The sequence below is a fragment of the Entelurus aequoreus genome, linkage group LG04, assembly GCF_033978785.1.
Source record: "Entelurus aequoreus isolate RoL-2023_Sb linkage group LG04, RoL_Eaeq_v1.1, whole genome shotgun sequence".
Taxonomy (NCBI): Eukaryota; Metazoa; Chordata; class Actinopteri; order Syngnathiformes; family Syngnathidae; genus Entelurus; species Entelurus aequoreus.
The window spans coordinates 57194235-57218350 of NC_084734.1; the positions used below are offsets into that span (position 1 = coordinate 57194235).

At 37.3% G+C, this 24116-nt stretch overlaps 1 protein-coding gene across 3 annotated transcripts; it reads left to right on the forward strand.

Annotated features, from left to right (window-relative positions):
* Nucleotides 1-403: 403 nt before the first annotated feature.
* On the forward strand, nt 404-23984 carry atoh8 (atonal bHLH transcription factor 8). 3 transcript variants are annotated; one of them, XM_062043678.1, is made up of 5 exons: nt 404-921; nt 994-2795; nt 2936-3091; nt 7278-7469; nt 23517-23984. In XM_062043678.1, the coding sequence occupies exons 2-5, from the start codon at nt 2208-2210 to the stop codon at nt 23541-23543; spliced, it is 963 nt and encodes a 320-aa protein (XP_061899662.1). In that variant the 5' UTR covers nt 404-921; nt 994-2207; the 3' UTR covers nt 23544-23984. The 3 variants fall into 3 exon arrangements, with proteins under 3 accessions (XP_061899662.1, XP_061899663.1, XP_061899660.1); XM_062043679.1 differs by having other exon boundaries at nt 2194-2795; XM_062043676.1 differs by having other exon boundaries at nt 404-2795.
* The last annotated feature ends 132 nt before the right edge of the window (nt 23985-24116 follow it).

The following is a 24116-nucleotide window of genomic DNA, read 5'->3' on the forward strand; positions in this document are numbered from 1 at the left end:
TTATACTGCCAAAATTCAAAGTTTTTCTTGTGAAATTGTGACCTTTTTCTTATGAAATTCCAACTCATTTTTCCACAACAAGCTTTTTTATGTTTGCATAGTTTGTATAGTGTGTATATATAACACACTATTACAATTCTTTATATATCTAGAAAGGGTGGTCCTAAAGAGGTAGGTATTATTCGGAGGTCCCAAGAAGGTAACAAATACAAGAATGTGTGTGTGTGTGTGTGTGTGTGTGTGTGTGTGTGTGCGTGTGTGTGCGTGTGTGTGTGTGTGTGTGTGTGTGTGTGTGTGTGTGTGTGTGTGTGTGTTTGTGTGTGTGTGTGTGTGCGTGTGACTGTGTGTGTGACTGTGTGTGGGTGTGACTGTGTGTGCGTGTGTGTGTGTGTGTGTGTGTGTGTATGTGAGAGAGAGCGAGAGAGAGGGAAGGAGAGAGGGAGCGGGTGTCCTCCAGCCAGTCAGACGCCACAAGTTCTCACCTTCTCTGTTTGCTTGCACATGCTGCTACTTCTCCAGTGGACCTGGCTGGACCTCTTCTACCTGTGCGGACCCCTTGAATTCACAGCATTCAACAGTTAAAAGTTTCTCTTCAGTGAGGACGCCATCATTTAGAGCTAAGTTTGTTTCTATGTTGTTAGTCTGACTGACAGTCACTGCCGGTTGTCATCACGTCTGATATTTGTCACAAAATTAGTTTGAGTTAGTTTAGTTGTTTGTTTTATGCGTGTTTTTCTTTAAAAAAAAAAAAAAAGAAATTAATCTGTGCTGTCATCTGTGCAGTTGCAGTGCAGTGTGGTGTGCACAACAGTGTGGGTTATTCACAGTGCTGCTATGCAGACTGGCTGGAGCCACGCTCTCACTTGAGTCTATATTCGCCCTGACTGGAGCATTCTCGCAGAAAGAAACAAAAGAAAGCAAGTAAGAAGTAACAAGTTGGGATAAGGGGGAGCAGAGGGTGTGTGTGGGTGTTTAATCACAGATGTTCCACAGGCTTGTGTACAAACGGGACTTATTCAGGATGCTGCAGTGCAGACCGATTGGAGCCACACAAAACCTGCTGCTAAACTTTAGGCAGTGTTCATGATGACATGATAATGTAAAACATAATATCGGGTTTCATTTTTTCTAGCTGAAGGCCTGATGTCATTTGTATCGCGTGACCTTTAAAGAGGTTGTTTGCATCTTGCTCAAAAAGTTACATAAAAAAAAACAAGAACACCACCAGCTGTCTTATATGTTACCATTAGGGGTTTTAACAGAACTTTTTTTTTTTTTTTTAAATGTTTATATTTTCAACAGTTACTAATTAGATCGAATAAAAATGTGTTTGGCTTGCACATCAACAGAAGCGGTCCAAGCAAAAGCAAGTAACAATTTTAAGTTGTTATGATAGAACGTTCAATGTTAGCTAACATTAGCTAGCTAAATCACTATCATTGCTAACAACACACAAAGCTAATATGTGTGTAGTTTGAGTCATTACATGCTAAAAGCCGAATGAAGGCGGGATATAACTAGGGGAGCTGCAAAAATTGATTTACATCCGAATCACCATTCTCATTTATTCCGAATTAAAATCAATTCACAATCTTTTTTTTAACAAACAATATTTTAAAAGACGTTTTATATGCCATCTCCAGCTTACTCGTCACGCGTTGAAGACGAGTAGCAGCCAAAATAAGTTTTTGCAATCTGAATCGAATGGTCACCCCAAGAATCGGAATTGAATTGTGTGTTGTTGTAAGATTCACATCCCTAGATATAATTCTTGCGACACATTGGAAAGTTAGCGCCCTGTAGGCATCCGCGTAAAGGTTGCAAACAGCCCTTTTAAGTCGTATTTGTCACAGTCATCAAACACACAATTCCCACTGTGTTGGGGTGCTGGGAAACAAAAATCTATTCACATCCGAATCACAATCCTTAGTTCCTATAATTCTGATTCTAATAACAATTTGAGGTTCATCACATTAAATTACTGTATTCTGTAAGATTACTGTTCATACCCTCCAGCAGACAATAGGGCTTTTGTAACCTTTTTTTAAGTTTTATTATCATTTGTAATTATAATTTTGTTGAATCGATTCAAATTTGAAACGATTTCCCAAGAATCCAAATCGAATTGAGTTGTTGTCAGACTCACATCCCTCACGCCTTGTGTTGCTGTTTTCGCCGTCCTAATTACGATAGTTGGTTGAAGAAAAATGAAGGACCCTCACCCGCTTACCAACAACTGGATCGATTCCACCAGCAAAGACCCGGTGCTTCTCTCCATGCAAAGTTCTCACAAGAAGTTCAAGAGAAAGTCTCGTGAACCTAAAAAACTTTTCAGTAGCTGCGAACCTGACAGCATGAAAAGTTACGCGGTGGACACGACAGAAAGCAACACACTGGAGGACTGTAGTGTCCGCAGGCTGGCTCCACTCCACAGACACCTCATCGTGTCCCAAGAGAGCACCGGAGCCCTTTCAGGTGTCATGGCAGTACCCCCACAGAGCGGGGCTATTGACATGAGGATCGGCAGTGCTGTCACTTCTAAACTGTCTCAGCCACCAACGTCCACCTTCTCCAACCCAGAGATTGTCCACTGGCCTTCAGCCATTTCCCAGCCACTGTCCAACAGATTCAAGCTGGGCGCTCGCTCTAACTTCCCCATAACAACATTAGCCAACCAGCACACCTTCTCCCTGGACCCAGCTGTATCACTGCCGGGTCAATCTACAGCGCCACCTCTTTCTGCAAACTCCCAAGGCCATGAATGCGTCATAGAGCATCAGGAACACACACCTGAGGTGAGCATTTTGGAAGACTCCACTCTCATTCTCCATTCTATGCCCAATTGTTTGCAGTTCTGTAAACGATGCACACAGTAACCTGAGTTGAAGCAGTCTTGGGTTTGTGACTTTGCTGACGTGATGTCGTCTTCTGGTAGGAGTCTTTGACGCAGCAAGTTGGAATGACGCCGGACGGAGCTCCTCGTTTTCCGGAAGTCAAAGCCATCCAACAGACCAGGAGGCTCCTAGCTAACGCCCGTGAGAGAACACGCGTCCACACCATCAGTGCTGCGTTTGAGGCCCTCAGGAAACAGGTCAGAGACACATTGGTAATAGCAAACATTCATACCTTCGGTCGCTGGGTGGACACCGCTTTTCAGTCCTTCCAGCTTTTTTTGTGATTGTCGCGGTCAAAAATGTCGGATTTTACGGCAGCATTTTTAAAAAGTTGCAGCAAAAGTTGCAATGTTTTAAGGCTTATTTCATTCAATAGCATTCCATCTGATTGTGATTTTACGAATTTGTAATTAGTGTTTTACATGTATTTTATAACCTTGACCACGAAGAGCACATGATTTTAACAAATCTAACAAAATCTGCTTTATTTGCAACGCTTTGGAACATTGACAGTAATTTATCAGCCTTGATCTCGTGGGCCTTTTTTGAGATGCCTAAATTTGCAGAAGTTCTTCACAAAAATTGCAATATAAAGTGCAGGGTTTTTTTAGGTGTTTGTTGCAATATAATCGCTGGAGAAAGTGAAACTTACAATAAATTGTTGTGATTTTGCCTCTGGACCAGTGTTGGGTTAGTTACTGAAAACCAGTAACTAGTTACAATTACTAGTTACTTTATTTCAAAAGTAACTCAGTTACTAACTCAGTTACTTACACCAAAAAGTAATGCGTTACTGTGAAAAGTAACTTTAGTTACTTATTTTTTTCCCCTTTTTTTTAAGGCTCCCATTAATGCCCTTTTAGCCTTCATTTCAGTACTGTTATTGCACTGGAGAATAATACCATCTGTTGATCAACTTGACATGCATTTGCATCACTGAACTCAGAAAGCAATGTGCTCTACATACAACACACAAACAATGTGGTCTACATACAAAGACAAAGATATGTTTCAAAGGGCCAATTTATTTCAGGCCAGAAAAAATTGACAAAACTATTTTAAATAGCTGCAACATAATGGCACTTTAACTTTAACTCTAAGTAGATAGGATCTTTGATCCAAGACACAACTTACATTTAACTAAAATGTTATTTTCTTTGTGCTCGACAAAAGAAAAGTATTGAGAATATCTCCATGTTAAGAAACTCGACTTGATGTCTTGTCAGTTGTTATGAGAGTAGCGTATGTGTGTGTGTGTGTGTGTGTGGCCCTTTAAGATATGACAACATGTGAGGTGAGTGACGTCAGTGAGTGAGTGGGCGAGAGAGGTGAGGGAGCGGCGACAGTGAGTGCGTGTAGGTGCTCTAGCTTGGTGGATGGCTGCATCCAATAAAGTCACAAAGTTGCAACAAACCGCCGGTCTCGTCATTCACCCTCAGCTGTAAAGACCCACTTCCGGGTAAAGTGAAGGTTGTTAGCCCCGCGGGGAGGCGTGCTTTCCCCCACCCACAGAAAGCACGCCTCTTATTTTCCACCGGAGCGCTCCAATAAAACACACTCAGATCTTCTGTTTCTAACCGATACTACATAAAAATAACGTAAAATAACGCAGTAACGCATCATGCAGTAACGGTAACTGAGTTACTGCATATAAAAAATAACGCGTTAGATTACTAGTTACCGCCGAAACTAATGGCGTTACAGTACCGCGTTACTTAGTAACGCGTTAGTCCCAACACTGCTCTGGACCCATAATGGGGACATTTGCTGAAGAAAATGTCATTAATGAAAACATTTAAACAGAAAGACAGACAAAATCTGACCAATAAGGCACACAAACATTTGCAAAATAGGATTCAATTAGCCACAACAAAGTACATGTGTGTACTAAACGATACTTTTGTCTTCACAAGAAAAAAAATACAAACTTTTACAATTAAAAATCATAAATGCTGAAGAAGAGTAAACCATTCAAATAATCTTAAAGGACATTACTATTTAAATGCCACTTTGTATATTAGCTCTGCACTGACTACTCTAAAGTATATCCAAGCTTCATTACTAGTATTCTCCTTTGAAAAATATGTACTTTAGTAAAAATGGTTAAAGGGTGTACTCACTTTTGTGAGTTACTGTATATGTACATATGCCTAACAAAGTTATTTTCAAATTATTATTTTTCATAAAGTGTAAATTTAGACTTAGTGTATTTTTTACATATCTGAAAGAACAATGTGCTTCATCTGCTAGCATGTTTATTGTTTACACAATTTACAATTTGTCGTGCTCATGCCTGCATGTTTTACGGTTGAAAGTCGATCGGAAACTTTTGTTTACTGTATGTTCCCACCCATTGCATTTAATTTATCCTCACTTTCGGTGAGAACATTGAGTAACTGTTGAGACCGATCTATAGTGATAATTTTTGTTTGTATATGAGTAGGGATGTGACGGTATAAACATCTCCCAGTACGATATTATCACGGTATTAAGGCCACGGTACGATATTGTGGTTATAAATGTTATAGTGTGTAAAATAAAGTGGCAGGAATGTGTAGGATAAACACACTTACTGTAATTGAACACAAACATAATGCTAAAATGTTCCAATCGTATTCATTGCTACAAACATGTATTTTTAAGTGCAAAGAATTGTGCAAGAACATCTATCTTTCAGGCAAATATAAAACAAACTTACAGTTGATGTCTTTGAAGTAACAATGTAAACATCCAGTGTAAAACAATAATGTTCACTTTAACGTCCTTCAACTTTTACTTTCTGAGAAGCAGTGTTCTTTACAGTAGAAATTTTTATATCAATTTGGAAAATGCTCTTTCTCAGAAAAGTGAATTAACAATTTAACTTTTAATAATGTAAATACCTCAAAAAACTATGTATGGCTTCGCTGGCTTAACATATGTTTTCTGAGACGGTGACTTGTCCAGGGTGTACGCTGCCTCCCACCAGAGTGCAGCTGGATATTTACATATATTAGCACATGAACACACACAAAAATAGCGAAAATTGGTACTTTTTTAGTTCAAATGTGAAAGTTTTAAAGTCTTCAGCTGGAAAAGCGATGAGCTGATGAAGTGTACGTTTTGTTCATCGTTCAGGAATAATTTTTTTTCATTAGGATTTTTCTATGCCATACAACAGAACATCTCTCTTGTATGTGAATAATATGTGATCAAAATGCTTGAAGTTTGAGCTAAAACTCAATACAGGTTGCAAAATGCAGGCTATTTTTTAGCTACCGTTTTTTTCGGACCACAGGGCGCACCGGATTATAAGGCGCTTTAAAAGAGTCATATTATACTTTTTTTTACATTTAAAACACTTCCTTGTGGTCTACATAACATGTAATGGTGGTTCTTTGGTCAAAACGTTGCATAGATTATGTTTTACAGATCATCTTCAAGACGCTTTCTGACCTTCTCTTCAGGATGCGCCATTTTGTGGGCTGGTCTTATTTACGTGGCTCCACTTTGACAGTGTCTTCTCCCCGTCATCTTTGTTTTACCGGTAGTTTTTAGCGCTCCCATAGCGAGTTTACTGACAGATACAAGTTAGAACTAAACGCTACTTTCTATTAGAAATGGCAACAGGGGATGATGAATGCCCTACAACAGGAGGATGGAGAAAAAGAAGGAGCTTTAGGACTATGGTGTTGGCGTAGACTGCAAGGGCGGACACGCGCAAGTTTATGCAGACTTATGCAGATCCCAAATACACATCAGCAGGAACCAATAGGTAAGAAAAGTTGGTTTTAAATAATAGGTTGAAACTAAACGCCAGATAATAGGTCTCCTAATAGGTGACATTTTAGCATGTTTGACTACGATAGCCGTAATGCGCCGACTATGCATCAAGCGGTGCGGCTTCATAGCTTACCAAAGCCGTACTAAAACATTTTGACAGATCTTTGAGCATCGTGTGTAATGTTCTATATTCTCAATGGAACATCAAAGTTTTGATCTTGCTTGCTTGAGTCATTTACTGAGCAGGCGTTTACCTGCAGTCCCCATGTATCGCTTATGTGTGACTGCCATCTACTGGTCACACTTATCATTACACCATGTACCAAATAAAATAGCTTCGAGGTCGGTGAACACAACCAGAATTAATGCGTACATTAGGCACACCGGGTAATAAGACGCACTCTCGATTTTTGACAAAATGAAAGGATTTTAAGCACGCCTTGTCGTCCATAAAATACGGTGTTTTTGTTACTTTGCTTCCCAGGAATAATGCATTCTTTGGTATGCAACATTTTTTACCATTTTTTTTTTTTTTTTCACAAATTGAGCACTTTGTTGATTCATGTGACATTTCTGAATGTAACTTGTGCCCAAAACACATAAACGATTTCCTTCTTCTAGGTGCCTTGCTATTCCTACGGGCAGAAGCTATCCAAGTTAGCCATCTTACGGATAGCTTGCAACTACATCCTGTCGCTGGCTCAGTTGGCTGAGCTGGACTACAGTTCAGACCACAACAGTCAAAGCTTCTCTCAGTGTGTGGAACAATGCACTCGGACCCTGCAGGCCGAGGGCAGAAGCAAGAAGAGGAAGGTAAGGAGGGTTCAGTCATACGCACTATAGTCTTCTTTAGTGTCACATATGTTGTGAAAACTGAAAAAATTCTCAACCTCTATTTTCGATTTTAGCTTCTCCATAAATGTGTGTTTGAAAGTCAAAAATCTCTTTGAAAGTTTATGTTGATATTGCTCTGGTGATACAGAGACTACATAGCAAATGTACAAAAGTCCTTGGAATTTCCAATGTTGAACACAATCCATTTTGGGACGCTGATTAAGATTTTGAAACATATTTCCTATAGGAAATATCAATTAACACCAACATCAGGAAAATCATCAATAACTGTATGGGCAACATTTTCATTGTTAAGTGTAAAAATTAGTTCACCAATTTAAAACATTCAAACAAGTGTCAACAGTCGTTGTCAGAACAAACAAAGAGATGGGAAGGAAAGAGCATTAGCATTCCTAAAAATCCCAAAATACGACACAGGTGGATTACAGACAAAAAACGTTCTAGAAGCTAGCAGGAGGGGTGCAACGATTCGTCGAAAATTTGTGCTTTAAAGTAAAAGAAAGCATCAGTGATTATTTGATATTCAAACTACGGCACTAGAAGCTGTCAAGTTATCAATAACTTGAGATAATTAAAATGCTACAATCCCTGGCATCAGTGGTCACATCAACAACAACTGCTAGCTAGCAATAGCTTTTGGAAAACATGAAGTCATAAAATTTGTAAAAAAATAAATAAATACATACATACATATACCTGTATATGTATATATATATATATATATATATATATATATATATATATATATATATATATATATATATATATATATATATATATATATATATATATATATATATATATATATATGCTGACTCGTAGAAGTCATTTAGAAACTGTTAAACTTTTTAATATTCAGCTCTTAATTATTCGGTATAGCTCGGTTGGTAGAGTGGCCGTGCCAGCAACTTGAGGGTTGCAGGTTCAATCCCCACTTCCACCATCCTAGTCACTACCGTTGTGTCCTTGGGCAAGACACTTTACCCACCTGCTCCCAGTGCCACCCACACTGGTTTAAATGTAACTTAGATATTGGGTTTCACTATGTAAAAGCACTTTGAGTCACTAGAGAAAAGCGCTATATAAATATAGTTCACTTCACTTCAAATGAGCTCTGTAGATCTTTTTGCATCACTTTGTTTTGTTGGGAACGGTTGAGTGTTTGTGAGGAGGTGCTCAATTTCCCTAGAAAAAAAGTTCTTCTCCTTACGAGGACAGCATTTCACTTACATTACGTCAATTTTCCACAACGTTTTGTTTTTAATAGTAGAATCCATTTGTATTGGCTAATAAGTCACTTTAGGAGGATGACGTAGGAGTGACCCTATCTGAGGAGAGCTGGACAGAGATTTTAAGTAGAGTTCATAAGTATTCTATTTGTGTTAGACACAGCCATATTCAATGCAAGCTAATACATCGTACTTATTACACCAAGGTACGGCTGGTTAAGATGTATGATGAAATATCGGTATTATGTGATTGGTGTCAACAGTCTCCAGCTGATTTAATACATATGTTTTGGCTTTGCCAATCCCTGTGCAGTTATTGGACTAACATTTTTAATACTTTGTCTTTGGTAATCCTCTAAGTGGACTATTTGGGGTAGCACCTCTTAGTAAATTCAAAAATACTTTGGTAGCATTTACTACATTTTTGGCTAGAAGACTCCATCCATCCATCCATTTTCTACTTGCTTGTCCCTTTTGGGGTCGCGGGGGGTCGCTGGAGCCTATCTCATCTACAATCGGGCGGAAGGCGGGGTACACCCTGGACAAGTCGCCACCTCATCACAGGGCCAACACAGATAGACAGACAACATTCACACTCACATTCACACACTAGGGCCAATTTAGTGTTGCCAATCAACTTGGCTAGAAGACTCATTGTGCTAAATTGGAAGGGAGCAGCGCCTCCTTGCCACACACGCTGAACTGAAGATGTTCTGTATTTTATCAAACTGCAGAAAATAAGGCTGACATTGAACGGTTGTTCTGTGAAGTTTCAGGAAGTTTGGGGTGGTTTCCTAAAATATGTGAAAGAGACTGATCTCAAGTTTAACCCCGATTGATAAATGAAAATTAAAAGGTAGATCATTGATGAGCCTTTTGTTTGCTTTTGTGTATTGCTGCACCGTGTTGCGGACATTCAGGTGCACAGTTGTCTGTGGCTTCATGTCAATATTTGCCTGTACTTAATTGACTGATGCATGTTTTTTTTTTCCAAGTTTATTATTTTTATGTTATTTTATATGTAATTTTTGTAGGTTATTTGTTTGGGGGAGAAAAAAAAGGACATGTGTTTAATTGTATTTCTGGATGGTATATATGAAAAATCCAATACACAAATGTTTGAAAAAAGATAAAAATTCTTAAAAATCGATTTAAAAAAATATCAAAAAACAAAAACGTGTAACATGTAACATTTATTAGTAGCCAGCGAGAAGGTATATTTTTTATGTGACGGATTGTAAACAGAGGTCACAATACAGGAAGTATATTACCCGAGGGGGAGTGGCTACAGGAAAGAGTTGCCAAATGGAAAACATTTATTTGCATGCATGTTATAAAATTATATGATTATAGAATTTTACATTACATTTACAAGGATAATAATGATAGTAATGTTAGTAAATTATCTACTAATGAAGCTGCAAACTCTATGTTACATTACATGGGGCATGTGTCTAAAAGACAGCCAAAGAGGTTGGTAAATGAGAATTAGTCTAAAAGTAAAACATTGTGTTCAAATTGCAAGAACTGTAGTCTAGATTTTGTAAATTTTCTTTAGGGGTTTGCATGGCAGCACTTTGTGCTGATACAAATGTTCTTTTTTTCTCAAAGAGTGCTCACTTTCCTGAACATATAAAGGTGGCTCTTTTGTCAAAATGTTGCATGGATTATGTTTTAAAGACCATCTTTAAGGCAACTTCGAACCTCCACTTCGACAGCCATCTTCTCCCCGTCATCTTTGTTGTACTTTTTAGCGCTTCCATATGGAGTCTAGTGACAGATATAAGTTAGAACTATATGCTACTTTGTATTAGAAATGGCAACAGGAGAGGGAGGATGCATGTGCATGTACGAGTCAGTCTGCCCCACAACAAGAGGATATAGGAAAAAGAAGAAACTTATTGGCTACAACGTCGGACCACAATGGCGGACTCATGCAAAGTTCTTTGGGTGAATCTCTATCATATATGGACATATCTGCTGACATGTGGGGAAAATCGTCACAAAATGGAGGCAAGTTCCAAACAGCTCGTTTAGAGGAAGTATGAAAGAAGGCTAGATTGTAGAGATGTCCGAGAATGGCTTTTTTGCCGATATCCGATATTGCGATATTGTCCAACTCTTAATTACCGATTCCGATATCAACCGATACCGATATATACAGTCGTGGAATTAACACATTATTATGCCTAATTTTGTTGTGAGGCCCCGCTGGATGCATTAAACCAGTGGTCCCCAACCTTTTTGTAACTGCGGACCGGTCAACGCTTGAAAATTTGTCCCAGGGACCGGGGGGGGGTGTTTTTTTTTTTTTTGTCATAAAAAAATACAATCATGTGTGCTTACGGACTGTATCCATGCTGACTGCATTGATCTATATTGATACACTGCAAAAACTTAAATCTAAGTAAGATGAAATATCTCAAATAAGGGTGATATTTGCTTATTTTCTGTCTGATAAGATAATTCTTCTCACTAAGCAGATTTTATGTTAGAGTGTTTTACTTGTTTTAAGGGTTTTGGTTCTAAATGATCTCAGTAAGATATTACAGCTTGTTGCTGAGATTGTATTACCTATATTGAGTAAAACATGCCTGAAACTAGAATATCAACTGTTGCAAAGCTGTGTCATTAACACTCACAAGTATAAGACTACTTTTTTAAAGTAATAATTTCTTACTTCAAGTATGAAAAAAAACTCATGATGTATGCATATCGTTATGTCAAGACAATGGCACTAGCACTTACTTAATTTAAGAATATTTTTCAACATATTGAGCAAAAAGGTCTCTTTTTTTATACCGAGAAAAATGCACTTGTTATTAGTGAGAATATACTTATTTTAAGGTATTTTGGGTTCATTGAGATTAGCTAATTTGACTGGTTTTGGAAAGTCTTGACAAGCCAAATGTTCTTGTTCTATTGGCAGATAATTTTGCTTAGTTCAAATAAAATACCCCTAATTTTTGTATTTTTTGTTCTTGTTTTTGAACACTGACTTTTTGCAGTGTATATAATGTAGGAACCAGAAATATTAATAACAGAAATAAACAACCCTTTTGTGCGAATGAGTGAATGAGTGTAAATGGGGGAGGGAGGGTTTTTGGGTTGGTGCACTAATTGTAAGTGTATCTTGTGTTTTTTATGTTGATTTAATTAAAAAAAACAAATATATATATATATGTATATATATATTTGTTTTTATTTCTTGTGCGGCCCGGTACCAATCGATCCACGGACCGGTGGGGACCACTGCATTAAACAATGTAACAAGGTTTTCCAAAATAAATCAACTCAAGTTATGGAAAAAAATGCCAACATGGCACTGCCATATTTACACTGCAGGACTGCTTATATCTGATATTATAAATGCAACAATACATATAGTTATATCACACATTTCACACGTAAGCTCATACAGTATAATTCCATTCTTGTTTTTTTTATATCAATATATCCACGTCTAATTTTTCTTTGTCATTTATGTAGTCCAAAGAAAATCAGTGGTACTAATTTACGGCTTTCTTTAAATGGATAAAAGTTTGATAGTTAATATTTTTTGTAGCAGTCAAATGAGCAGCACAGTAACAGTATTAATACATATTTATAAAGAAAGTGTTCATCTTTATTGTTAGTTAGCTAATGACATATATCAAGCTAAATTTAAAAACCGATGGCTAAATTAGAATTACTTAATGTGTACGCTTCATAATCCAATTAGTCAACTAATTGTTTTTTTTTTTTGTTTTGTTGTTTTTTTTTTGTTTTTTTTTTTAAATGTCCTGCCCATCTTCTCAGGCAAATCATATAGTAGATGTAGATGCCCATATCGGCTGTTCAGATTTACTTTACAAAAGAGAAGTGTAGGATACTTCTCTTGTTGCCTTATTTGTATTTTGACTTTATTAAATGTATTTATATTATCATTTGGTGCAGCCGGGCCGGAGCAGGAGGGGATAGAAAGAGAAAAAAAGGAAGACAGAGGGGGGTATTGTGGGGACAAGAGGGGGATTAGACAGAGAGACAAAAACAACAACAGCAAACACAACAACAACAACAACAACAGAGCAACATCAGCAAATACGACATGTACAAATATGATGGTAAAAGTAAGAGCAAATAAGCAGTTAGCGAAAATAAAAAATAATACAGAAATGACAATGAGCATTATTACACTAAAAATGGAGCAATATGAATACCAATAGAAATAGTGCTATTGATAATAAACAATACCAGTACTTTACCTTTATTATCAACAATACAATTGTTCAAATGCAACAATACATATACGTAATGATAACTTGAGATACGAAAGAATGCAGAAAAATGGAGGGGAAGAAAGAGAAGCAACCTACATTAACCTTGTAGATTGTTATAGTAACAATAGGATAAGCTTTGTCAGTGTGCCATGTGTTATACCCAGTTTACCCTAGGGCAACAACGTTAATATATGTTTGATGAAACGTGATTATGTGCATGAGTGTATGTATGCATATGTACTTGTATATGTACAGTATGTGTATATGTGTGCTTGTACAGTGAATGTATATGTACAGTATGTGTATACAGTATGTGTGTTTGTACGGTGAATGTATATGTACAGTATGTGTATAATGTATATGTATAGAATGTGTATGTGTGTGTTTGTACAGTGAATGTATATGTACAGTATGTGTATACAGTATGTGTGTTTGTACGGTGAATGTATATGTACAGTATGTGTATATGTGTGTTTGTACAGAGAATGTATATGTACAGTATGTGTATGTGTGTGTTTTTACAGTGAATATATATGTACAGTATGTGTATGTGTGTGTTTGTACAGTGAGTGCATATGTACAGTATGTGTATATGTATGTTTTTACAGTGAATGTATATGTACAGTATGTGTATACAGCATGTTTGTATAATGAGCGTGCGTGTGGATGTACGAACTTTGAGTGTGTAAATATGTACTGTATTTGTATATGTATGTGGGAGCGTAGGTACCTATGTATGTGTGTATGTATGTGTGTGAGTATATGTGAATTTGCATGAACAATACATTTGACTCCCAGTGTGTGCAGGAGCCAGAGTACGGCCCCAGTCAACTAATTGTTAAGATGGTTGATGACTAGTCGACTATCGAATTAGTCGTTAGTTGCAGCCATAATTTAAAAGTACTATATTTTCCTGAGAATGTTGGTTGAATTGTACAGGAAGAAGCAGAGCTTATTGAGTCCTACCTTTTTTCTACTTCATAGAAATTAGAGTATTAACACATACGTTCACTTCCTGTTCTTCATTTTTACATCATTCACATCATTTCATTCTGAATACAACCGTTCTTTCCATAAATAATTTAGTCAGTTATCATTCACATAATAAGATGAATATCTTATTTTCAACAAGTTCAAGACGTTTGTCATAATTCTTCGTTGTACTTTGTAAACACTTGTAGTTTGAACAGTTTTTTAAAGTGGATCGTATTAGTACACTAATTCGCTACTTTACTTAATCCATTCCATAATTTAAAGGCCTACTGAAACCCACTACTACCGACCACACAGTCTGATAGTTTATATATCAATGATGAAATCTTAACATTGCAACACATGCCAATACGGCCGGGTTAACTTATAAAGTGCAATTTTAAATTTCCCGGGAAACTTCCGGTTGAAAACATCTATGTATGATGACGGTTGCGCGTGACGTCGATGGTATTTGGACACATTGTATCACAATACAAACAGCTGTATTTTCATCGCAAAATTCCACAGTGTTCTGGACATCTGTGTTGGTGAATCTTTTGCAATTTGTTTAATGAACAATGGAGACTGCAAAGAAGAAAGCTGTAGGTGGGATCGGGGTATTAGCGGGTGGCTGCAGCAACACAACCAGGAGGACTTTGACTTGGATAGCAGACGCGCTATCCGACGCTAGCCGCCGACCGCATCGATGATCGGGTGAAGTCCTTCGTCGCGCCGTCGATCGCTGGAACGCAGGTGAGCACGGGTGTTGATGAGCAGATGAGGGCTGGCGTAGGTGGAGAGCTAATGTTTTTATCATAGCTCTGACGAGGTCCCGTAGCTAAGTTAGCTTCAATGGCGTCGTTAGCAACAGCATTGCTAGGCTTCGACAGGCGGCACAGCATTAACCGTGTGGTTACAGGTCCAGTGTTTGGTTCGGTGTCTCCTGATAGTAGTATTGTTGCTCTTCTGTCTATCCTTCCAGTCAGGGGCTTATTTCTTTTGTTTCGAATTGCATTTAAGCACAATACTATCACGTTAGCTCCGTAGCTAAAGTGCTTCACCGATGTATTGTCGTGGAGATAAAAGTCACTGTGAATGTCCATTTCGCGTTCTCGACTCTCATTTTCAAGAGGATATAGTATCCGAGGTGGTTTAAAATACAAATCCGTGATCCACAATAGAAAAAGGAGGAAGTGTGGAATCCAATGAGCCCTTTTACCTAAGTTACGGTCAGAGCGAAAAAAGATACGTCCTGCACTGCACTCTAGTCCGTCACTCTCACGTTCTTCATCCACGAATCTTTCATCCTCGCTCAAATTAATGGGGTAATCATCGCTTTCTCGGTCCAAATCGCTCTCGCTGCTGGTGTAAACAATGGGGAAATGTGAGGAGCCCTTCAACCTGCGACGTCACGCTACTTCCGGTACAGGCAAGGCTTTTTTTATCAGCGACCAAAAGTTGCAAACTTTATCGTCGATGTTCTCTACTAAATCCTTTCAGCAAAAATATGGCAATATCGCGAAATGATCAAGTATGACACATAGAATGGATCTGCTATCCCGTTTAAATAAAAAAAATTCATTTCAGCAGGCCTTTAAGTCCACATGCCTATATGCTAAAAGTTCTAAGTGTTGTACGTGCATACACATGTTTTAAGTTACATTTTTCTCTAAGGTTATATTTCTCCTATTTTGTTGAGAAGAGTTGTTGTACATTCTTGGGTAGCATGTTATAGTTTGCTTTGTGTATAATTTTAGCTGTTTGCAAAAGCACCAAATCATTGAATTTCAGTATGTTTGATTCAATAAATAAAGGTTTTGTATGTTCTCTATATCCAACAGTATGTATTATTTTAATTGATATTTTTTTGTAACACAGTTAGTGAATGAAGTGTACTTTTGTAATTATTTCCCCATATTTCTACACAATACCTCAGATATGATAACACTAGCGAGCAGTAGAGAGTATGGAGTGATTGTAGTGCAGAACATATTTTGCTTTATTCATTATAAAATTATTTCTTGCCACCCTATGTTGTATATTTTTTTCCAGTTAATTTTTTCATCTATTTTCACACCCCAAATAATTGATTTAATTTACTCTCTCAATGTCTACTCCGTCTATTTGTATGTGTGTTTGACTTTCTCTTCTACTGTTACCAAATAGCATCATGTTCGTTTTACTGAGATTCAAAGACAGACTGTTTTTGTCAAACCATCTTTTTAATTTGTTCATTTCTTCTGTTATTATTTGTATTAGCTTCTGTGTGTTCTCTCTTGAAAAAATCACAGTCGTGTCATCTGAAAATGGTACTAATTTTAAGTCTTTTGTAACTTTACAAATGACAAACGTTACAATCGTTTAAATAAAGTTTGAACAATTTTGGTCCCAGTATTGTTTCCTGAGGTACACCACAAGATGTATTTAGCGTTCTAGACGTGTGTTCGCCTGGCTTCACGTATTGCTTTCTGTTGGTTAAGTAGCTTCTTATCCAGTGTAAGACCAGCCCTCTTATTTCCATACCAATCTAGTTTGTTGATTAAGATATCATGATTGTGTCAAATACCTTGTTAGATCCATAAACACTGGTTTAAATTGGTAATCTCTTCTGTTATTTAGATTATTACCATTGATGTTGAAATGTTGGCTCTGTAACCGTATTGATTCTCTGCGAGTGATCTACTTTTGTTTATAAATTTGTCTAATCTGTTATTAAATCATTTTTCAATGATTTTAGAAAATTGTGGAAGTAAGGAAACAGGTCTGTATTTCATAAATTGATGTTTGTCTCTAGTCTTATAAATCAATACAACTTTTGCCATTTTCATTTAGTCTGGGAATGTGCCTGTTTGAAATTATGTTACTGATATACGCTAAAGGTTCTAAAATTCCTTCAATAACTCTTTTTATTGCATTCATATGTATTCTGTGGCAGTCAGATGAGGTCTTAGATTTTCATTTCTTTACAATTTTTGTCACGTTTTTGAGGAACATGGAATCGGGGTTTTTATCTATTGTGTCAACTGACCGTTTTTTCAAATGATTTGCTCTAGATTGGTTCCAATATTTACGAAGTCGTAATTAAAGCATTCTACTACTTTGTTCATATTGTCATTTTTTGTATGTCCATCTGAAAAGTATTGGCACCATTTTTTATATTGCTATTATTTAGGATGCCCCAAGTTTTTTTCATGTTGTTTTTGTTATTGTCTAATACATGACTGCAATATTGTTTTCTATTAGGATGTTTGTTGATGTGGTTGTTGTCTTGACTACAATGACAATGCAGCTATAATACAATACATGTCAAATTTCATATGTGTCGAATGTCATACCTTTTCAAATTCCAGCAAAATAATTGTCGCACAGTTTAAACATAGTTGTTTTTTTTTATGTTTATAGTAAGCAGGGCCGCCCCGGGCTAAATTGGGGCCCTAAGCAGAATTTCATTTTGAGACCCCCACCCCTTACCCATTACAAAATGTTTTCCCTTTTTTCATGTGAAATAAATGTTATACTTTGTTTTGGTTTGTACTAAAACACATAAATAGTTTGTACCAGTTCAGGGGAAATTATAAATGATATTTCTATCACTGACAGAGCAGGAAGGGGCTGAGAATACTTAATAACATTTCAAATGAAGTGCCCTGTCATTCATTAATTGACAGAGTTACACTTCTTTGTGCAAAATGAGGCCCCCATGGATGGTAGGGCCCTACGCACAACGCGTGATCTGCGTATAGGGAGGCGCCACCCTGATAATAAGCAAAGTACATGCTTACAAAGCTACTATAACAACAATAACATTGATATTGAATTGATTTTGGTTGATATACAATGCTGCAGAATTGGAATCAGTAGGGATGAATACCGAATTCGGTACTTTTTCGGATACCGATTCACGTAAAATCAGATATTTCAATACCTTTGCTGTACTCAAGCACTCAGAGCGGACTCAGTCGGATTGCAACAATTGTAACATTACAATTGTTCTTACTAACACAACAAGAAGAAGGTGCTGAAAAGTACAATAACAATCCTTTTTTTCCATAATGCGTTAGCTCAATGCTAATTTACATTGGATTTGTTATAGACATGCTACCGATTAGCATTAGCCATTTCATATGGCTATTTCAACACCTTCAAATTTGCTAATGAAAACTACAATTAATATCAAACAGCTGGGGTATAATTGGTTTTAATTTTCCTGAGGGAACTCTCCTGAAGGAATCAATAAAGTACTATCTATCTATCTAATAAATAAAATACTTACAGTATAAACATTTTTTTGGACTCATCAAAAGACAAGTGGCACATTGAACTTTATGGCAAAGATTACTTCCTGACTAAAGCAACACATCAGTCTATATATACACTACTGCCATCTAATGTCTTGGAATTGCAACTGCATGCAGGGTGTACTATATAATACAGTACAGTACTTGCAAATGAGACACAGAAGTGTAGGACAGCACAACTCAGTGTTAAATGTTGAATGGAAAAAAATAGAGATTAGAATGAACATATTTTAAAACATATGAACACACAAAAAAGTAAAAAATAAATTGGTACAGTTGACTACCGGTATTGATTTCCAGGTGCCGGGAAATGGTATACCCGTATCGATTCAAACATGAAAAGTACCCATGCCCAAGTATCAGACATGAAAAAGTGGTGTCATGCCATATTTAATAAATAGTGGTAGCAATGTATGTGGTTTACTGAACATTTTTTATTAATATTATTAATCTTTCAGAAAATAATAATTTACAAAAATGTATTTTAGTTTTTTTTTACCTACAAAATATTAATTTGGTAAAAAAAAAAAAAAACTGTATAACTGCCCCCCCGCCCATTATTCCTTCTTCTGCTGTCTTTGCAGCTGCTGCTGTCTAACAAACTGATGACGACTGTCTTTTCCTTCTTCTTTCAAAGTATGAAACAGATGGCTTGGACAGGCAGAGTGGGGGAATGTGTTGGAAAGGCTGCTGGAGAATGTGCCAAGTATGCGTGTGTGTGTGTGTGTGTGTGCATGTGTGTGTGTGTGTGCGTGTACGTGTGTTTGTGTGGTTTCAGTTCGCGTGCCTTTTCACTGCCCTCTGCCCTTCATGGCGCCAGCTCCACTTCCCCTCCACTCTAAACATCTGGTGTCTGGGACTTTGAGAACACACACACACACACACACACACACGCACACACACACACACACACACACACACACACACACGTGCACGAAGAGAGACAGTCTGCTTGAAGGGAAAAAGCCCTCGAAAGAGTTTCCATCTAAAGGAGTAATGTGTTTAATGTGAAGTTTTAAAAGCTACAGTCTTTACTAATGATTTTGGTAATAACACTGCAAGTGGTTGGCTAATATCTGACGTCAGCGATTACCTACCAGTTGTCACACTCTATGAAGGAAACTACAGGAAGAGGAACATGGTTGACAAAAAAACATTTCAAAGACTTTGCACCGAGAAAAATGATCTGAGGAAACAAGGTTGGGACAATGTGTACAGTGAAGATGATGTAAATGAAACATATGATCATTTCTTTAATACCTTCTCGATGCTGTGTGACAACATTGTCCATGGAAACTATTTAGTAAGAAACATAAGAAGAAACGTGGATGACAAAAGGGCTGACAAATACATTATAGAACATTTATGGCACAAAGATCTATAGATTCAGAAAATAAGTACAAAAAATATAAGAACAAGCTAACCTGCGTACTACGAACACAGTTTGTACGGCATCTTGAAAAAACATTTATTATCGCCTATTCTCCGTATGTCTCTGACGGAAGTCTCAAGTAAATCAAGCAATGGCTAGTTTTGGTAATGTCGACAACCACTTATGTCAGCAACCACTGATGTCGATATGAGTCTGCCGCTTTGACATAAACGTGTTTGTTTATATTTTTATTGGTTCAAACTAGTGTCTTTTATTTGCTTTAAGGTAGTAGTAATATTTAAAAGTTAAAGTTAAAGTCACAATGATTGTCACACACACACTAGGTGTGGTGAAATGATCCTCTGCATTTGACCCATCCCCATGTTCACCCCCTGGTAGGTGAGGGGAGCAGTGAGCAGCAGCGGTGGCCGCGCTCAGGAATCATTTTGGTGATTTAACCCCCAATCCCAACCCTTGGTGCTGAGTGCCAAGCGGGGAGGCAATGGGTCCCATTTTTATAGTCTTTGGTATGACTCGGTTTGAACTCACGAGCTTCTAGTCTCAGGGCAGACACTCTTACCACAAGGCCATTGAGCAGGTTAATGCCACTATCTTTGACCTGTTATTCCACTACTTACCCTTTTTTGATTGGCTGAGTAGTATCACTTTGATGGCTTAACTTGGTCGGTGGTTTTCCTGATCGGATCACAACCAGTATGGCAAAATCTATAACAGTGCAGGCCAAAATATAAGCGCCCCGTGAAAAACCTAAAATTCTTAAGTAATTCTTGAGTACTGTATATACCCAGGTCCATATAGGAGGCTGCCTAGGTTCAGACTCAGACCGCCTGTTAGTTTGAATTTGATCTAAATCTAATCCTTTGGTTTACTAGCAAAGAACTAAGCTCCTGAACAAGTGAAATAAATGAATAACATGAATACAAACAGAGCTGACAGAACACTAAGTTGCTATTTTCAACAGATTTTCTTAATTTTATAAAGCAGGTGCTAACTTGGGAAAACTGCATTTGTCCAATCACTTCTCATCTAGGACACTTAGGCAAAAATTGACATTGTCAAGAAATGAAAACAAATCAGTTGGTATGTCAGTTTTTACAATATGAACATTTCATATCACGGTTATTGTGGGCAAAATTATCACATTTATTATTACCCCAGGTATTTTTGAATGTGTACAAAAAAGTTTTTTATTAAATGTACACTAATAAAAATCTGCTCAGACAGTAATGTGTTTGTACATAGTTTAAAGATTTGGGTATGTTGTTTCTTAATGGGGAAAACTACTAATGTCTCTTGTATTAATGTTAGCCATTAGCGCACTAGTTTGCTTCCCCAAGAAATGAGCAGTATCACCAGTGCGTGAGTTTATCAAAGTGCGGTTATCCATCACGGATTTACGATCATTTTCATGTAAAACGGTAATACAAAGCGTCAGGAGTTTTACAGTAGGGAAGGGAATCATGTGGCCCCATTCCTAGGTGGATCTTGTCTGAGAGGAATTATTCATTTTACAACGCAGTCTGCTGAAAATAATGGAAAGCGCCACTATACATACTATAGCAATTGACGCTGTGGTCAATGTTGGAATTAGCCACCAAACACATTTTAAGATATTTAACACCAGGGCTGCAAAGTTTCAAAAAATGACAAGAGTGACACTTTGGTGGCATGATGCATTTGAAAAACTGTTGACCTTTTATAACACCGATTTGGCCTGCTTTAATGTCGATGTATACCGTAAGACTGATGTCCTCATTTCAGCAGCTCTCCCTGCACTTTGGTCTTCTAATGCTAGTTTTAATTAACCAGAAATTAGAAATGAAAATCATCTCCACAGTTTTCTCTTCTGGCTCTTCTGTCTCATCCTCTGCATCTGTGTTCTTCATTTGTATTTATTCTACATCTCTGTCCTCAATCTCTTCTGATCTTTCTTCATTTTCCAGTGTTGCCAAATCCTCAGTAAGTAAAGTAGCTATTATTTATCATAAAAGGATGAAATGGTATGGTATATTATTTATTTATGTATTATGTATTTGTCCACTGTTCTGTTACAGAGAACAAGGAAATTAGATAAAATTGCTAAAGTATGAAAAGGGGTAGGATTAAATAAGCCCTGCTTCTTCCTACTCCTTTTCGGACGTGCTGTAATGAAACAACTGGAAATATGTGATGCATTACATTGTATCGTATGCATGTTCGAAATAAACTGAAACTGAACTGAAAGTTGTTAGAAGTGGATAGATGACATCATTGCCTGTAGAAGAGAGGAATAACATAGTGGAGGACATAAAAAGTCAGTTAAAAATGCGAGTTATTGTTGGTTTGACCTGAGTGGGGTGGGCGTTTCAAGGGAAGGGGTGTGAAGAGTTCAATGACTTAAAAATGGTACTGTTTCGACTTGCACTGTTTTCTGTTTAATTGAAAATGTTAATAAAAAGAGTTGGGGAATAAAAAAATGCGAGTTATGATTGTAAATTAATTTTCTTTTGTTGATTCTTAGTTCAGTTATATTTTTCTTTGTTCTACATTGTTAACGGTGAGAGTATCAAATGTATTCAAAAGACTGAATCTATTGACTGGCCATAACATGAACAGTAGGTTTGTTTTTATTTGAAGCGTGACAGTGATGAAACATTTACATTAATCTCACTCTGTAAAACAAGGCCGAAACAGCGGCAATTTTGCACAGAGTAGGTGTGTGTCTCCTCTCTGCTCTGACTGGAATGGAATGGAACTTTATTGTCATTGCACTTAAAAATACAACAAAATGTGTTTTCAGTACAAACTATCTAAGAGTAGACATTCAGTAGCCAGCCATGAATTTACCATGAATTGATTAACGTGGACCCCGACTTAAACAAGTTGAAAAACTTATCCGGGTGTCACCATTTAGTGGTCAATTGTACGGAATATGTACTGTACTGTGCAATCTACTAATAAAAGTCTCAATCAATCAATCAAAAAGCCTGTGAGGAAAGGCTCAGCTGCCGCTTGTACGTTGAGGACATTAGAGTGATAAGGGCTTTCATGTCTCCAAACATCCAAAAAAGTGGCTAGATTTGTCGCTAGTCGCTTTGGAGAAAGACTTACACTAGATTTAGTTAGAAACTTGCCAAGTTGACAACACTGCGCTGTGTGTGTGAAAGGTAGAGACCCCCAAGACCTGCCTTAGGTGGCTTTTGATTGGTTGACATTGCGTGGTGCCTTTCGTGGTTGGCTAGATTTAGACACAAGAATTTATGGATTGGTCTGTGATTGGTTCTTTGTGATTGGCAACATTAAATTGGCCCTAGTGTGTGAATGTTGTCTGTCTATCTGTGTTGGCCCTGCGATGAGGTGGCGACTTGTGCAGGGTGTACTCCGCCTTCCGCCCCAATGCAGCTGGGATGGGCTCCAGCACCCCCTGCGATCCCGATAGGAACAAGCGGTAGAAAATGGATGTATGGATGGTTCTTTGTGGCAATCAATCAGTACTCAAATTACGACATGTCGCGAGGAAAAAAGTCATATTTAAAAAATATATATATTGAGTGGTGAATGGGGAAATATAAGCATGAGAAATGTCAAGTGGGACCAAGCGTTAAATTGTGTGACTGTCACACTCAAAGCTTGAGGCCTGGTAGCCCTGTTTAACACTCTACTGACATCTGGCGGCTAAAGTTGATATTGCACCCCCACCAATTCGTCACATTTCAAATTGCAACAAATGGAGCCTACTGTACCACAGATTATTTTTAATACCATTAATCGTTTTATTACATCCTGTATATTTTCCCTATGTTAATGTTTTCTTTATTGAAACAATGTGTGTATTAATGAGTGATCATTTTTCAAAAATGCTTTTATTTCAACAGGTTGGAAGGATGACGGAGGACGAGTGACATTTTAAGAGGACTGCAAACTGAAGTATATGTTCCTAATACACACTCTATTGTTATATGAGGGTTGTGGTAACAAACAACATACATTCGTATTTAACAAATGCTATGAATGAAGATATGAACAAAATGACTGAAGTGTTTTAACTACGTATAATATTTTGCTGTCTGTAACTTGTGTTATCTGCTCGCTAGCGATGAGCGGGATGATAACTAATATTCTTTTCTTTTCTGTGGAAAATGAGTTCAAACATAGTTTGCAATGACTAGACTTAAGAGTGCAGTGTAACTAAATTACAAACAAAATGTTCTCTTTCAACAAAGTACTATGATAAGAACACACCTTTTTACATTGATGATGTGACATGTATTTTGATTGTTCCTATTGTTTGGCACTTAAGAAGAGCATCCTTGGTTGGTTGCTGATACAAATTCACGAATAAATGTGAACTTTAAAAAAAATCTGAACAAATGTCAGTGTTTTTTAATACAGTGGTATCTCGGTTTAGGAGTATTTTCAGTGGAGCTGGCTAACTTGGTGAAGCAGTTGGAGCTTAGTACTGTGAGTCTACACCA